Raw genomic sequence first — 13,743 nt, forward strand, 5'->3', positions numbered from 1 at the left:
TTGCCCACAAAAACAGACACCCAAGAACAAGAGAGCTATGAGTCTTATGCTTATGAGCAACATCAGTATGATCCTTATGCATATCCTAACCAAGGCTCAACCATAGACTACAGCAAGAGACCTCAACAATATGGTATGTAGATCACCGATTCAATGTTTCCAATGCAAAGGCCCACACCGAATTGCGGAGTGCCCTCACAAAGACCCTGCACTAAATCCCGAGAGTACTCATAGCACTTTGAATCCCATGCCCAACCCCAACATAGTTCCTTTGGGGAGCACATGCTATAAGTGCGAATTTGATCAAGCTTACAAGGATTATCCCAACGGAGTGACAATCACTCCCGTGATGAAATAAGCATTGGCCTCCGCTTCGATGAGCCTTAACCTATTAAGCATACAAGGAGAACTCATTAACACAATCCTCGCTAATGCAATCACAAGGCTCCAAGCCAAGACGAGAACAGCAACCAAACAAAGATCCACAACCAAAGTAGAACAATCCATATCGGCCATATCCAAGAACATGACTCGAATGTAATAAGAAGATACCAAGATTACATCAAAACTTAGTATCAAAGCACCACCAAGGGTTTGCATCAGAACTTTGATTATGTTTACCATAAATAATTTCGATATGCAATGTATACTTTATATGTTGGATTATGTTTAATTATTTTCATCTTAAGGCAGTTGTTAGAAATCATTTGAAAAACATGGGAACCAAAACCAAGCTTGAGGACAAACTACCAAGGCTAGATAAAATATCTAATCAAAGGTTAAGAAAATCATGGAAGGAGAAATATGGAAAATCAAGGAAAAATATGGATCCATCGCGTTACCTTCAAAAAAACCAAAGTAGCAACCATAATGTTTCATATCTCTAGTCCCATAAGCTTTTCTTCTTTCGCTTTCTCCTGTGGTTGACCTTTATTTAGGGCTTACACGGCCTTGGAATTCCTACTTGCCCTCATAGATCAATTTTGACTTCGGCACACCATCCAACGACTTTCAGGCCATTTAGCAATACTCGAGAGCAAGCCAACGATACCAATGAAAACTTGAAGAAAATAAACTGGGGAATTGATGGACCTTCAATTACAAGTGGGAGAAGTACCACAAGGATGGTACAAGGAGGCCAAGCACTTTGTAGCATAAGAGAACATCATATCTACACCACAACACAGACCAAAGTTGATGTAAGCCACTCCTTCAAATTTGTTCACGTGAGAGCGGTATGCGTGTGGAGGGAGAGAGAGAGAGAGAGAGAGAGAGAACTAGCACAACAAAACTATCTATAAACAGCTCATGTATGTAATGATCAATACATCTATTTTCCTAGACACAGACCATTAAAAGCAGATCTTGAAGTCATGCCAAATGTCAAGAAGAACTACAAATGTGTTCCACGCAATGATCTTAAAGCATCCCCTACTTCCCCATCATTATCTCAACATCTTATCAAGTTCATGTTCAAAACCTTACACACCAGAAGTTGATTCAATTGTGACTGAGAGATTCCATTCCTCGGTTCAACACAAGCATGCACGAAACGCAATCCATTCTAGTATCAATCCATCACACACTGGCACCCAGGCACATTTTCAGACACAAGTTACATCAAAGAAAAACGAAGGATCAAAACATGGCTCAGAAAGCCCTTGGTGTATCTCACTGGACTGGAAAGCCAACTTTTAAAAAAAATAGGCCATCTGCATCAGATTAATGCTTTCAAGCTCAGCGCATAATTCAAGAAAAATCACAGGCTGCAAAAGGATCTCGCATCAAATGAAACAAGATAGTCACTACTTCCCTCATGTGGAAGCAACGTTCACAATTTTTCAAACTCACACCATGGTTGCTGCTAAAATGACAAGACACCTAGTGTGCCTGGTGTTAGAAAATTGTCTTCCTTATTTGTGTTACTCCAAGATACTGCTCTTGGTTGCCTGTGCACAAGCATGAGATCACTACATCAGCCTCTCTCTCTCTCTCTCTCTCTCTCTCTCTCTCTCACACACAAGTGGTGGTATCTGAACATTTTTAAAAAATCCTTCACGGCCAATCACAAGATCAACCCTAATGATGGAATCATCAAATTGGAGCCTAGACATGGTTCTTAGACTAGTCATGTACCATCTTGGCCTCTCTCATAAACGGGCACCCTAAGATCATTTCATATGACAATGAAGGTATGTTTAACTCAATGTTTGAGAACCTTGATCTTTAAATCTCATAGTAGCATCCCAATAGGTTTGGCGACAGTTCTGTCAGCCATCTTGACAATGATGTCTGAGACATCTAGACATGGCTTGGCCATCTTCTCCCAACATTTCTTGGTGATTACTCACTCCTGCACCACCATCTAGGACTCCCATTACTATGATACCGTTGGCGATTGAATGGTAGTAGTGCATTAGACTCATCACCTTCAATGTATTGTCCCGATTTGTTATGTGAAATTTTAACCATAGAATCGGTATTTTCTTCTTCCACTAGGACTATTGATTTGGGTAGAACTCGACATGTCTCCATTGTATATTGGGGACATGCCTTATGCATCTCAGCAAATGGTGGTAATTTCACACACACACAAGCCCTATTGAAGTTGCATAATGGTAGAGCCAAGGACCATAGTGACATTGTTGGGCCAGGAGCGTGGGCCACATGGCGGGGTGCAAAACCCAGCACCTAGCCACCAACAAGGCCCTCACCCTCAAAACATGTACAAGGATCAAGGCCCCTTGCCTCTCCTCTACTCCACTGGAGTCCACGACCATGCATATTGGATATTGCCACGACCTGCCACGTGTCAACCAAGCGGACAGGTTCATTAATCCAACACCATACCTTACGAGACCACCCGCCAAATGCCGTTGCGCACACAATGGAGAGTCGACGCCACCGTGCGCTGCCACATGGACAGGCGAGCATGCCTCCCCATTACCAGGAGCAGCATAGCCACCTCCAACACCTCCCTCATCAATAGGCTCATCAATAGGAGTAGCAAATTTCAGTAGCAACCTCAGGTAACGGGACAGTGACCCCACAAACAACACATTTTTTTCAACCAGACAGTAAGACGTACAAGCACAACAATCTGGACCTCCAGCTCTGATACCATGTTGGGCCAAGAGGAGCCTAGGCCGCATACAGGGGTCCCAAACCCAGCCACCTAGGCCCTCCTCTAACATGCATGAGGATAATGGCCCAATCCATGAGCGCGCACACACTTTTTTTTTTTTTTTGTGGAATCATAAGTATATTAGATTTACAAGATGACTATCCAAAGTAGATAGTCCCAAAGTACATCAACTGAAGATGTCAATATAAGACAAATATACATCATTATCTATTTGGTCAACCTGCATGCAATCGAAGAAAGATTGATGCAGGGAGTACCGAAAAAAAGAAAATGCAGAAAAAACCGCATCACCGAAAACTCCATGGTTGCGAACTTTCCATAGTGTCCATAAAGCCCAGTAGCGCACCCATGAGAAGAAAAGAGAGAACTCTGGTCTGGGAAAATGAAGACCAAATAGCCAGAAAAACTTTCCAAATATCATATTTGGAAATCTAGCCCGCAGAAGCTGGATGAGAGGAAGAAAAAACTGACGAGAAGAAGGACAGCTCCAAAAAATATGAATGACTGTCTCCCTGGAAGCAAAGCATCTATGGCAAGTAGATGAGGATATATGTCTGCGTGCCAGAAATTGTCCTGAAGGAATAACAGCCAAAAGAACGCGCCACAAAAAGAGCTGTTGTCGAAGCGGAAGCTTCGACTACCAAAGAGATCGCAATCGTCGTTTCCACCACCAAGATGACCGATGCATATGCCAAAAGAGATTTGCCCGTTCAGAAACCCAAGGCAATGGCAACAAATGTTTATACAGACCAGCGACTATAATATCAGATAGCCTCAAGGGATGGCATGAAGAATCAAAAGAGGAGATAGTCCAATCTTGCAGGCGATCTCGAATTTCCAACAGTGGAATCGGCAAAAAAGGTTGAAGCATCTGAATTATATCACGCCAAAGACGACGATAATGAGGTCCCAAGCCATAATGTGTAGCAGCCTGTGGAAAAGAAAGAGGGGAGCCATCAGGATGGATGACATCTCCCACAGAGGTAACACCTTTTGAGTGGAGAAAATATGAACGCCGAGGTTCTTGCACCGCTAGGGGAACTGAAAATGCTTTGGACCAGTGGATGCTCTCAGCGCGGAGAGAGTTGCCTTGTAAGGAGCCACGACCATTCCATTTTAAATTTGAAAGGACAAGCTTCCAATCAGCAAGTAAGCCAGAAATGAGAGGACATCCCTTAATTTTGCCAGTAATGTAACCAAGAATAAAATCCCAATGAGTAGGTTGCCAATGGCCAAAAGCCGAAGTCGTCAGATGAAGTAACAAATGACGGATCATCGCTGTCCAAGGCTGAGTGCCTTCCAGAAATTGAAGCATCAGTTTACCTCTGTGGGCAAGAATATGCACCTGATGACTGGCTGCAAATGATGTTTCACAAGAAAAAGTACACCCGAAAAGGCATGGTGGCCTGCATAAAAAATATCATAACCAGCATAATGGCCTTGCTGTCTAGCGTAGTGATGTTGATTGTGTTCCTGAAGAGCAACGATATCTGGTTGCATACGCTTCGAATATGCCCAAACCATCTTCCACTTTTTAGGGTCACACAAACCCTGTACATTGAGAGTCAAAACTGTGATATATGACATCATATTTATAGTGTATGTACAGTATGAACAAAAAAAGTAGCTCAAGCTTGCATTTCCTCCACAGGGTCTGCACCCCGATCAGGAGGAGGAATATCTATGAGACGGGTGGCTAGCAAGCTAGCAGCCTCTTCTTCGAGAAATAGAGTACGACCTGCAGTTACAGTAGCCCAAGTGATGCCAATTCCAGAATTTTCTTCTGGGGTATGCCCACTGGAGGAGGCTCCATTCCAAGTTCTAGACGGCAAAGGACGCCTGGGGATAATTGTCCTGTGTGGTGGCTGAGATGTTTCTTGAAGTGTCTTTTCTTTTCCTTTTGGTGAAGAAGTAGAGGGATTAGCCACAGCTACATTCATATTAGAAGAGACTGGCACTTTGCCTTTTTCTTGAGGCATAACAGGAGTCTTTAGACTTTTGTTTTTAACCCCTGAAGGACCAGGAGTGTCCTTATTTTGCATTGGGATGGGCAAGGCATCAGGCGACATCTTATGGAGGACCAGAGGGCATTGAGATGCCATATGTCCAAACTTTTTGCACTCAAAGCATGCGCTTGCAAAAAGCCCCCATTTGAGTCTGAAAAATGCACTCCCCATGGAAACATTATTTATGGTAACAGCATAAGATTCCAGAGTGGGCTGATCTGTGTCCCATAAAATACAGAATCGATTTGAGTTGCCATTTGGTCTAGGAGGGCATACAACCTTTCCTAGAGATGCTGTAATTTTAGGTAACAAGGAGGCCAAACATTGGAGGAAGTCCACCACTTCTACCCAAACAGGACAGCGATGCTTAATCAAAGTCTGATAGTCTCTGGTGGGGGACCATGGCAATACATGAACCATCTGTTGTCCATAGAAGAGAGGGGAGTGCTCTAAAAGCGTTTGCTTATGGTGCTCATCCACCATAATGACCTCAAAGAAACCTCTTGCCACATAGTGGACTTTGCGAACAAAACAACCACCCAATGTCCGTGTTAACCAATTCCCGACATCAGCAGCAACAGCATCCTGCCTGGAAAAAAGATAATCACAGCATGCTTCGCATATTCTCGAATGGGATCTATGATTTCATCCACATCCACTGCAAGCCCCACCATAGGAACAGGATCTTTCCAATTCTTGCGTGTATCCTGAAATCCTTCATGCATTACCTCATAGATCAGCCCAGCCTCGGGCGTCTCATGCACAGGGTCATCTTGACCCACAGCCTGCTTTTGTTTTTTATGAGCATAATATTTTGTAGGAGAAGCCATGATGAGATAATAGACACCTAGAAGAAAGCTGTATACAAAAATTTGTAAAAGCAATGAAGGATATAAAACAGAGATGGAAGAGGGAGTATAGATTAGCAACGATAGATTTAAACGATGCTGAAGCTATACACAGGAAGGAAAGGGGATGTCGAGGCTAGGAAGCGTCACGGAATGAACAGCGAGGAAGAGCTAGGATCAAGCGAAATTCGATGGAGAAGCTACTAGGTAAAGTCGGTGCAGAAAGGCGAGATCAGGACAGAGAACACAGAGAATCCAGTGGCTGGACAGAGAATCGAGGGCGCTGCAGAGGCACCAGCAAACAGTCGCAGTGGACCCACGAGCAGGGACGGGCACTCCAGAAGCAAAATTCGGCGACCAAAATGCAGAACTCGGCGATTGGGATAATGGCGAAGCAATCTGCTGTGCAATTTCGGCGATGAATTGAAGCTGCGAGGGAACCAAGTGCTCACGGGAGCAGCAAACGATGGAATCGAGGCTGATGGACCACGCAGGGTCTCTCTCTCTCTCTCTCTCTCACACACACACACACACACACACACACACACACACACACACACACACACAGAGAGAGAGAGAGAGAGATCTGCTGATGTGGATGCTTGTGCCGTGAAGAAATCACTGGTGGATCTTTGGGCAACGTATGGTATGGGTTGTCCTTGTCTCTCTACATATCTTCTCAATACTCCGTCCCTATGTTGTCTAAGCTCTATCAGGTACATCCTGAGACATCTATGGTCCTCATACTGCATCATCCATGCCCCGATCCCCTCCTGATGATCTCTCCCCAATATCTCATATACATTGGGCATCTAAACATACAGTGGGCCGCCTCCTCCCCTATAGTGCATACTTTGCATATCCGCTCCTCTCATGGGATGTTCTCCGCTATCCCAATCTCTACTCGGAGGCAGTCTGAGCTGACCAATCGCAATGCAGGATCTGCTTGTGCCTCGGGATATCAAAGAATCCATCCCCCATGAGTCTCAAAAAATGCTCTATGTAGAACTCACATTTCATCCTTATCTTGTCCCCTTGCACGAAGTCGAGGTGTGGGGACGACTTCTCCACAAGATGGAGGACAGTCTGGCCTATCTCTCAACCCTCATGATAGCGCTTCATAGAAGACTCTAGTGCTGGCCGAGGAGACGGTCTTTGTCCAGGGAGTATACATGCTGAATGTAAGTAATGGTCTGGAAGAAAGCATCTCGAACCAGTGGGGCTACCCCAAACTCGCATGTATTATGTCATTGGACACTGACAACTTACTCCTTGTCATGCGTGAGGCAGCGTGACAGCATCAACAGCTAAAGCCTCTCAATACTCCTCCACACAAACTCCCCCGATCTTGGTCCCCCCAAATGGCTGCTCCATAAATAGCTGCTGGGCGAACTAAGGTGTCAAAAAACCCCCAGAGCCTGTAAATGTGACTCCAAGGTATACATATCTTGTCGCGCCCCTCTGAATAGGAGGGAGAGCCGTAAGGTGGTGGTCGGGCAGTTGGTAGTAAATACCATCATTTTTGTTTTGCCCAAATTGACCGTAAGGTCCCTCTCACAACAGAATGATTCCAGAGCATCTAGATGTTTTTGCAGTCCCTCTTCAGAACCTGAAACGAGGACAAAGTTATCGGCATATAACAACATGGGCACCACTGTTGGAGCCAAAGGTGATGTTCTATCTGCAAGCTATCCACAAAGGATGCAATCTCATCAATATATAGCCCAAAAAGTGTCAGTGAGAGCAAATAGCCTTGCTTAACCGTCCCAAGAGACCGCATGTTACGTCCGAAGACTAATCATGGTTAAGACCTTAAGGTTATGTTAACCATAGCCTAGGGGTTAAGCTTAAGTGAGGGATTATTAGCTTTTATGAGATGCGCTATATTTGGCTCCTAGTTTATAGGAAAGTGCTGCTTTGTGTATTTCCACAAAGCTTTTGATACTGTACCTCGAGCCTGCCTCCTACAGAGTCTACAGAAGATAGCAGTCCTATCTGACATGGTTTGCAGCATCGACTCCGTCTAAGAGTCCGTCACCGGACAAGTGAGAGCACCAAGAGGTACATCGCAGGTATATCCCAGGAGGTTTCCAGTACTATTGGGGTGAAACAGGGCTGCCGTCTTACCACCCACTCTACATTGATGAGATCTCAAGCTTCATTGCCGAATTAGGTGGAGCTGGTCTCACACTCACAGGCATATTGATCCCCCTACTACTTAATGGAGATGACATCGTCCTCCTTTCACATTCAACCGAGGGGCTTCAGAGACATTTGGATGCCATACAAGATTTTTGCACTACATATTGTGGAGAAGGATTTCCGTACACGGTACAATATGAGATCAGGGAGGACCAGAAAAGAAATGAGTGACCCAAACACCAATAAATGCTGATAAGCTTGTCAGTGAAACAAGCATCAACTCCCCCCCAAAGAGTTAAAACAGACCATTTCAGAATAAATGTCCCAGTTGACAAAAGCATAAACAACATGATAGCTAAACAAAGCAGACCTATCACAGACGACTCGGCAGAGTAAGAGTTATTCAGACACTGGTATCTTTCTAAGCTTTCTTTTCTGAAGGAGAAGGCAAAGCAGAAAAGGAGAAAGGAACAGATATCACAAGTTGTTGTTTGTGTGAATAAGAAAGTATGTTTGGATGCGAGCCACCACGAATGTAGAAGCATGAATACAAACCTACATCTTTGCAAGCTTCTCTTTATACTCAATAATCTGACCGCGGAGAATGTGATTCGGGCGCAATGTCTTGTCCACGCCAACACCCCCTGGGGGTGGAGGCAACACTTCTCCTGTCTTCGGGCTGGTATCATGATACCTAAAATCTCAAACAAAAACATTCAACATCTCAGTACAAAATAACACAATGACCACTAACCGATGACTAATAAACAGTAAACTGGTCACATCTCTCTCCAAACATACAAACAACAAAGAAAATCACCCATTATTGAATCTTAATAGCTTAAAACTGTCCCTTCCCTCCCAGGACTGTGAGTACAGCCTCCTGCTCCTCTGACCTATCCTTTCAACCACCAAGGACAATAACAAACAGACAGCCATAGCTCCAATGACGTAGCACCCCCAGTCCTCAAGCTGGACAAAAACCCAAACTATCCCATTGCCAAGCATCCCATACCACGAAAGCCCTCCTAATCTATCGGTTCAGCTTGAAGGTCTGATCCTGGGCCCAAACATTAAAAAGGAACCTACAGTCAGAAGAAGCAAGGATTTGCACCTGAGGGCATCCTTAAGCTAAGAGAATCCCACACTAAGTCCTACTTTCTAGTTACATATAACAACAGTTCCCATATCGAAGGTCTCTTGGGGCCTAGCTTCATCATACCGATTTGCATTTAGCCTTTTCAGCAAGATAACAAACCCCAACCACTAGACGCACAATTTCTGCACTAACTTCCCTCTGCAGCACCCAACTCCCCCCCCCCCCCCCCCCTTCCAGGCAACTACTCCCACTTTTGTTTTCAAAACCCACAGCCACGTATATAGTGTCATGTCTAGTTTTTTGCTCCCATAGGCTTTTTCTTTGGTTTGATTTCAAGTTGTATGCATGTATTGTTAAGATATCGAGCTCAACTAGAGCTGCGGACATTGATAACCCACCTAGGTGATAGTTTCCACACTTATTATAAGAATATAGCACAGCGGAAAGATAGATAGCAAAACATAGTGCAATAGACAATGGAATAGATAGAGAAAGGAAAGAATTTAAAATTATGAGATAGGTACAATGTGATGGTGCTGTCCACCAATGCACTCTCAAGTAGAGCTTAGATGGCGATCTAGGCAGACTTTGGATGGAGGATATACTTGGATGGAGGATGTACTAAGTGTAGAGGGTGTGGATACTCACAAGCATTGGATATCTTAGCTTGTGATAACTATGTCCATATGCTACAGGTGGTGTGGTAGGCGTGTATGCACTGTGGGGGCTTACGCGGCATAGACACAGTCACCGCCCTCTTACGTGGCCAACCGACCACCACCCACTAATAATGAATCCATACCGTTCGGCCAGGGGTTCCCACACCCCCGCCAGGAGGACGTGGAGCTAACACCTTGTGCCGCAGCTAATGCTCGAACCCGTGACTATCTCCTAACCATCAACGATCACAATAACAACCCCATTAGCACCTAAGCCGGGGTTCCCACCAAAGACACGTGCACCAATGGCTTCTCCTCACATCTTTGATTCTTCGATCTTTTTCGATAAGCAGTGCTACCATATCCTTAAATATCATTGAAGCTAGGCGTAGTACTTTGAGGGATGGTTGGAATCGAGTAACATTTTACATTCTTTTTGTAAGAACAACCATTTTATCTCCATCAGCAAGCTCACTCTTCAAGCTAGTGAGTTGTTCAGCTAATGAGTTGAACTCAGCAAGATGATCATAGTTTGTCACTTTCTCCATCTAAAGATCATAAAATTTAAGCTTCAAAAATACTTTGGAATTAGTGATTTTGTTTTCAAAGATACCTTCTAACTTGCTCCAAATTTGGTTGGCCGTTGTTTTAAAGTCGACATGATGCATGAGTGAATCTGCAAGTCTAAGGCCGAGGATGCCAATTTCACATTGATTGCAATGTCTTCAAGTTTAAAACTCCGGTCTTTTAAAGTCAACATGATGCATGAGTGAATCTGCAAGTCTGATGTCGATTTCATGTTGATTGCAATGCCTTCGAGTTTAAAACCCCAGTCTCATAGCCTGAGAAGCACTCTCATCGCTAGAAACATTCTCCCATAGTCCTTCCCGCATCAAGGACTTCACTAACGCCGCCCAGAAATGGCAACAAACGGCTCTGGGGCGGCGGCGAACAGCTCTGGGCAAGCGGTGGACAGCAAGGTGAGGGTGTTTCTCTGATACCATGGAAAGTTTAGAGTTCGCAGAGCCAACTGCTATGGAGGCTCAAACAAATCCATGGTGCGTGTATGTAGTAGAGAGAGTAGGCTTTAGAGCCTTATCTATTAACACATGACACAGCACACACTTGGGCAATGACACATGGCAAGGGCCGATGACATCGCTGCAAATCACATACACATAAATGGCTATGTTCACACACTCTTACACACTTACGTATGTGAGTGTTCACACATACAAAAGCTTTTTCACACACGTGATAGTCCGAGTATCCAACAACCTTGGTAAAGATGTACACTACAAACACGCGAGCTCGAAAGATGCAACTAAAGCAAGAGCTACACCCAGAGGAAAGCTTAGTATAAGTGATTACTCGATGAAGGTTAAAGGACTTGCAGCCTTCCAAACGCCCTTGCTTCTACTGGATTACCAGTAGATGACGATGATATAGTATCGGAGACCTTGAATGGTCTTGACAAGGAATACAGCCAGTTTCAAACCTCCATTGGAGCTCGAGATAACTTTCCTGATTTTTAGGAATGGATTGCTCTCCTCATCCGTGAGGAGATCAATATTGGGAGAGGTTTATCCTTCGAAAACTCACATGAGCTGAACTTCTACTCAAATACGGGTAGAGGTAGAGGCAGATCGTCATCTAGAGGACGTGGTGGTGGTCGATTTGGAAATCAAAACCAAAGGCAACCACAACAAGACAATCACTCTCATACAGTTGAACAAGGCCACTCTAGAGACAGGGGGGAGCCAGAGAGGCCAGGGTGGTTAGCAAAGAAATCAAAATACAAATAACATAGAGTGCTATTACTATGGAAAACCATGGGACATTACAAAGGATTGCTATAAAAGCAGAATAATATCATAAGTGAAAAGTTACAGCAAGGCACTCATCAAGTAAACATGGTGATATTTAAAGTGAGCTATTGTTTGTGATGCAGCACATGCTCAATTCCACGACAAAAGATCAAGAGATATTTGGTATGTGGATTCTCGCGCCTCTAACCACATGACCAGTCATGGTGGGTGGTTAAGCGATATACAAAAAATTAAAAAACTAGGTGATGATACGCCGCATCCCACTGTGCATGTTGGTAAAGTGCCATTATCCATGCAGGATGGTAAAATGAAGGACCTGCATATGTACTTCATGTTCCTAATAATATGAAAAACCTAGCTTATGTTGGACAGATAGTTGAGCAAGGTCTACAAGTGAGGTTCAATCCTCAAAGGTGCTTTGCGGAGGATTTAAAAAATCAATGCCACTTGATTGCAAAGGGTAACAAAAATGATAGGATATTTACTTTGGGTGTTAACATGCCAGAGGTGAAGACAGACATGTTTATGCATGGGATAGGTATCATTACAGATATTGATATATAGCACAAGAGCGTTGGTCATGTGAATAACAACAACTGAAGTCTATGCAGGACCAAAATATTACTAGAGATTTGCCTAGGTTTAAGGTTGATGGTAAGCATGTCAGCTTGGTAAACAAGCCAAACATGCTTTCCCGCATGAAAAGCACATCCATGCAAGGCCATTGGGTGTTATATATTCTGTTTGTGCCCTCTTGGGGACACGTAGTTTGTAATCGGGTACGTAGGGCTCGACTAGACATGGAGCCTGATCGCCGGAGTGCGATCGACGAGAGTGTCGGAGGTTCGGGAGTGAGATGCCCGAGTAAGAGAACCACGGGCAGGGCCGGACAGGTGTAGGCAAGCATGCCACTACATAAGCTTAGCAGTGTGGATGCTTAAGCATACTCCTCTAAGGCTGGGTGGTGAACAAGATTCCTCCTCTCCTCTCTCATCTTGGTAGCTATGGTGGCTTCCTATGAGCTACGCAACATTGGTATCAAAGTCGCGTTTGAATAGGCCTTCTCTATCGAATTACTCCCGACCTTGCTCCAAAAATGAGAGAAGATTTTCATGGTTGAATGGTTCAAAATCTCATCATTCTTCTTTCTTTGAATTCTGAACAACAGAGATTACAGACTGCGTGCGTGCGTGCGTGCGTGCGTGCGTGTGTGTGTGTGTGTGTGTAGCCTACACACAAAGAAAACATGTAGCCATTCGAAGTAATTGCAGTAAACCATCCTACGAGGCAACCAAGAGCTTCCATAGAAGGGACGACAGTATAATATACCGATATGTACATCTCTCTTTCGATCTATCTTAGTCGATGCATGAACTCCCCTCCCTCTCTCACTCTATCTCGATATCCAACGATTAGGGAACACAGTGGTGGTTGGGTGCCTTCTACAACCGTGTAGGCATGTACTCCTCCAAAGCGGCCACTCAAGGTTATTTTGCTACGGCTGGCTACCAGTGGTTGGGCACCTTCTACAACCATGTTGGTAGGTACTCCAAAGTTCGCTTGTCAAGGCCGTTTTTCTATAGCCCGTTATGTAAGGCTTGTCAAGGTGCAAACATAGCTGCACCTACCTTGAGTATAGTGGATCCTAATGAGCCGTTTGTCATAGAAACAGACGCTAGTGGGGAAGCCATTGGGGCAGTTTTAATGCAAGGGGGACACCCATATGCATTTGAAAGCAAAATGCTTAATCATGCCTGGCCTAACTACTCAACCTATAAGCTAGAGTTACTTGCAGTAGTTCATGCTCTTAAAAAGTCGCAACATTATTTATATGGCGCTACTTTGAGGTCCGTACAAACTATGAAAGCTTGAAATGCATAGTCACAAGGGATGGGGAACGAGGACGAGAACGGGACGGAGGACCATATGTAGGGAACCGGGACGGGGGTAGGAACGGCACTTAAAAGTTAGTTTGTCGGTGCCACCCACTCGCCTATACAGGTAAATCTTGCATG

At 44.4% G+C, this 13,743-nt stretch overlaps 1 protein-coding gene across 6 annotated transcripts in view; it reads right to left on the reverse strand.

The window, feature by feature from the left end:
* Positions 1–735: 735 nt before the first annotated feature.
* Positions 736–13,743, reverse strand: part of LOC147618954 (uncharacterized) — a 36,505-nt gene continuing 23,497 nt past the window's right edge. For 2 of the 6 annotated variants that reach the window (XM_086774156.1, XM_086774157.1), the window contains exons 4-5: positions 8,701–8,835; positions 1,693–1,949 (exon numbers count right to left, since the gene is read on the reverse strand). In XM_086774156.1, coding sequence (XP_086630282.1) covers positions 1,865–1,949; positions 8,701–8,835 — 220 coding nt within the window. In that variant the 3' untranslated portion in view covers positions 1,693–1,864. Of the gene's footprint in view, positions 1,172–1,692; positions 1,950–8,696; positions 8,836–13,743 lie in introns of those variants that run through there. The other 4 variants (XM_086774159.1, XM_086774162.1, XM_086774158.1 and 1 more) reach the window with 3 other exon arrangements.

The sequence above is a fragment of the Cibotium barometz genome, chromosome 34 (genome assembly GCF_041138505.1).
Source record: "Cibotium barometz isolate CiBa-2024 chromosome 34, ASM4113850v1, whole genome shotgun sequence".
Lineage (NCBI taxonomy): Eukaryota > Viridiplantae > Streptophyta > Polypodiopsida > Cyatheales > Cibotiaceae > Cibotium > Cibotium barometz.